Source organism: Telopea speciosissima, chromosome 10 (assembly GCF_018873765.1).
Source record: "Telopea speciosissima isolate NSW1024214 ecotype Mountain lineage chromosome 10, Tspe_v1, whole genome shotgun sequence".
Lineage (NCBI taxonomy): Eukaryota > Viridiplantae > Streptophyta > Magnoliopsida > Proteales > Proteaceae > Telopea > Telopea speciosissima.
In genome coordinates this window covers 10475007-10478920 of record NC_057925.1, presented here as the reverse complement: position 1 = coordinate 10478920, position 3914 = coordinate 10475007, and the positions used below count along the sequence as shown (strand labels likewise).

The 3914-nt window shown below is 35.3% G+C and overlaps 1 protein-coding gene across 1 annotated transcript; it reads left to right on the top strand.

The window, feature by feature from the left end:
- Positions 1 to 3064: 3064 nt before the first annotated feature.
- LOC122643203 (probable calcium-binding protein CML41) lies at positions 3065 to 3565 on the top strand. The gene has a single exon (XM_043836850.1). The coding sequence runs from the start codon at positions 3065 to 3067 to the stop codon at positions 3563 to 3565; it is 501 nt and encodes a 166-aa protein (XP_043692785.1).
- The last annotated feature ends 349 nt before the right edge of the window (positions 3566 to 3914 follow it).

Here is a 3914-nt window from a genome sequence, read left to right as displayed (position 1 = left end):
TCTTTCTTTGTATCTATCTTTCCTATTTGATCTCAATTCTCTTCTTATCTATCTCATGATCTAATGTTGATCGTGATATTATCAATCTATGATCTAATTCCTTAATCCATCAATGTTGATCTTTTTATTATTTATCTATGATCTAATTCCTTAATCCATCAATGATGATTTTTGCTTAATCTATGAACTAATTTTTAATCCTATCAATGCTGAATTGATTTGATCTATGATCCTACTCTCTTATTGGCCCTTGTTATATATTGATTTATCAAGATCCTTTAAATCAAAGCATGAAGGTTATTTTAATACCATAATTGTCCTAGCATGAAATTCAATTGAAGTTTGAAAATATGTATGATATTTTAAGAGATGAAAATAAGGTTTTCACATCCATTCTTAAAGTTATACAAGTCTTCCTATGACTATGAGATTTTAAAGAATTATGTGGTATCTATCGGAATGGGTAATGTCATATTGTTTAAGGCTGTATCACGTTGCAGGCCGTATTACGTTACGGGGCAATATGTCACACTCTCATAGGTTATACCAAAAATATTTTAAATGAAAGGTTTAGAATGGAATCTGAATATGGTTAGGAGTTGTATTATGTTACAAGCCGTATCACGTTACGGGGCCATAATTCAGATTGCTCTATTGATTTTTATTTTCTTTGTGTTGAATTAATATTGTTGAAGGTTGAAATTGGAATGAGATATTTTCTTTTATCTAACATATGCATGGCATGGCATGAAACTATTCCTTACCTCTATTCGATTCGTTTGTTGTCTTAAATTCTGATTTATTCTTGACTATTGACTTTTAATTCATGACCCTCGATTTATTACTTGAAGGGTTGTATGATGTGTACTTGCTAAGCTTTTTCCCGAAAGCTTACCCCTTTATATCATTTCAGATGGTGTGCCTTTAGAAATCGAACCTGAAGCCCTACTTGGTGGATGGGCGAGTGGAGAAGAGGAGCCTCATGAAGACATCGCTGGGCCCTTTTATATTTGCTATTAGAGAATATTAGGGACTGTTATCCGTTTAGAACCTTTTGGAATTAATGTTACTTTGAGACTTTATGGTAGGATTTTATTAAAGTTTTATTTCAAGTTTTGGAGATGACTGTAATAAGTTAATTTGATGGTTTAAATAAGACTTCTGCTGATTATCTCTGGAAAATGGTCACTAGTGATGATTTTATGAGAAACCATTTTTACCTCACTTTTGATTAAATCCGGTTCATTATCCTTAAACACGTCGATCCTTGACCCGTTAACGGCCTAATTCCAAAACCGGAAGGCAGGGCGTTGTAGTGTCAAAGCTTCAAGTGGCAGGGGACACAATGTGGTGGCAAGGTGGGAGAGGGGCGGGTGGTATTGGAACGGGAAGGATGGTTTTTTTTTTAATTTCTTTAATAAAAAATATTTTTATAAAAATGCTATTGAGCAGCGGTATATCTAAAATTCCACTAAATGAGGCATTTATTAATAAAAATATAATTACTTAAATAATAAAATCACTTTCATTTAACAGCGGAATGGTTGGAAAACCAAGTTTTTTTAAACGACTCGATTTTTAGAAAATCTGGTGACTCGGCCTGGTCAAACCTGGTAAGACTACAACATGTTTTTTTTTTTTTTTTTAAATACAATAAATAGTTGTTCCACTCAGAAACTCAAAGCAAATGCATCAAAACAAGCAAAACTGTACCTTCAATTCCAGAGACAGAGAGAGAGAGAGAGAGAGAGAGAGATGCAACACATTTTGTGATGGATTTCCAACGGTGAAAAAAACAATCGTCGACTAAATGGCAAAGATTTTTTTGGCTATTCAACGGTGATAATTACCGCCTCTATGTAGCATTGTTTTTGTAGTACCATTTGATATAATTAGGGTGGCCCAATCACTATCCCTATCCACTCACATATGCATTCACATGAAAAAGATATTGGTATATTAAGAATCTCTCAGGTACCAGGGCAACTAGATGTGGCAATGGGTCATGTCAGGACATCTTCGTGTTGTGTTGGAAATTGGAATCCCTTCATCCCTAATGAACATGATATGATAAGCGAGTCATGTTTGTGTCAACAAACAACAATATTCTATAATCATGTGATCGATCTTAATTTTGGGTAAATAGTTTCTCTTAGATCACATTAAATTCATCTCATACAAGCCGTTTTGGGTAAAATTGAATTAAAATATCCTTACAAAATGACAAAAATAGTCTCTTTCGAGCCCAATGCACAAAAATAAATAAATTGAAACCACCAAGTTATAACTTCATCCATGTTTAGATATCATATATACATAATTAACTAATGTTTTATTTTTTAGTTTTTTTTATATTCAGAAGCTATAATGCCCAACAAGTACAACGCCACGTATCCTTAACCGTGTTGTGTCATGTATTTACGTAATTTGGCTATTCATATTTGAAATTGACACCCATGAGCCACTGAATCATATACTTCCTTTGTCCAATTTTGTTTGGTAGAGAAGAAGATTAGATTAGTTATTATTTGTTAATTTCCTCCCAAAGCTTGTTTATTTGTAAATTAAGGATTTTATATACTTGGTTTTTTAGGTTCCACCCCATTGTAAGTCGATGTAGAAACTAAACCTTGTATTTGTATGACTTTTGAATGTGGATGCAAAAATGTTCATCATCACTCAAATCTGGGACCCAACCCATGCATACACCCCTTTGGGAATTGTTTAATTGGGAACTTTTTACAACAACCAGTCCTTTTTGAAGCTCTGGATACTTATTCTTTCTCACACTGAAAATGATTTGTCTTTAAGCAACACTCCGATGAATGTATATCTATCTAGGCAAATATTCCAACAATTAAATATTTAGGAACTTTTAACCTAGACCACTCCTTTTTAAGCTCTAGAATCTGATTCTTTCTTTTTTACTTATGAAGCCTCCATCCTATCAAAGTCTCTATATAAGTTTCTTTGCATGTTCTTTCATTTCCATCACAGCAAAGAGAAACAACAGGCAGCAAGAAGCAACAAACACTACTCTCAACGTTCCTAGCTAGCAACTCTAATGGCAACTGCTGTTGTTTCCAAGGCAACATTATCCAAATGCTTCTCCAACAAGAGCTTCGTGCTAAGTGTCCATCGTCTTCAGCATTCCAAAAAACAATCAAGAAATGATGAACTCCAACAAATATTTCGTAACATGGATACTAATGGTAATGGGAAAATCGAAGGATCTGAACTCAGATCCTACCTTGCCTCCAAAAAGGAGTTCATGTCACCTGGGGAGGCTCAAGCTGTGACCAATGAACTCTTTGCAGCAGGCGGCGACAGTTTGACGCTCAGCTTTGATGATTTTGCGATGTTGATGGAGCGTCAAGGTGGGGATGATGATCTGAAACGAGGGTTTCAGATGTTCGCTGGGAAGAGGTCTGGGTCCATTACATCAGAGGATTTGCAGAGGATATTCAAAATGTCAAATGAAGAGTGCAAGAGCATCATAAAGGCATTCGACCTCAACGGCGATGGTGTGATTGATTTCCCTGAGTTCCAGCAGATGATGGCTTAATCCGGTATCAATGTTTGCACCTGTTCTATGTGTGTGTGGCAAATAAGTTTGCAAAAATAAAAATGATGGGGTTAGGCACCAGGACTGTAAGACCAGTGTGTACCACATAATAAATAATTATGAACAGGTTTGCTATGTACTGAGTATGAAGTTCACGCTTGGTAATGTTCCTTTTTTTTAATCTATATCGATAAATCAAATTTACCGAGAATGAAAAAGAATAATTACAACCAAAGGACAGCAGCCCTAGAGCATCTTAAGGGTATTCCTGAGAGAACAAGGGCACCCCTACCGAAGTCAAAAACGGTTGTTGGAATTTGGAACATCCAATCCAACCAAGAATAGGAGT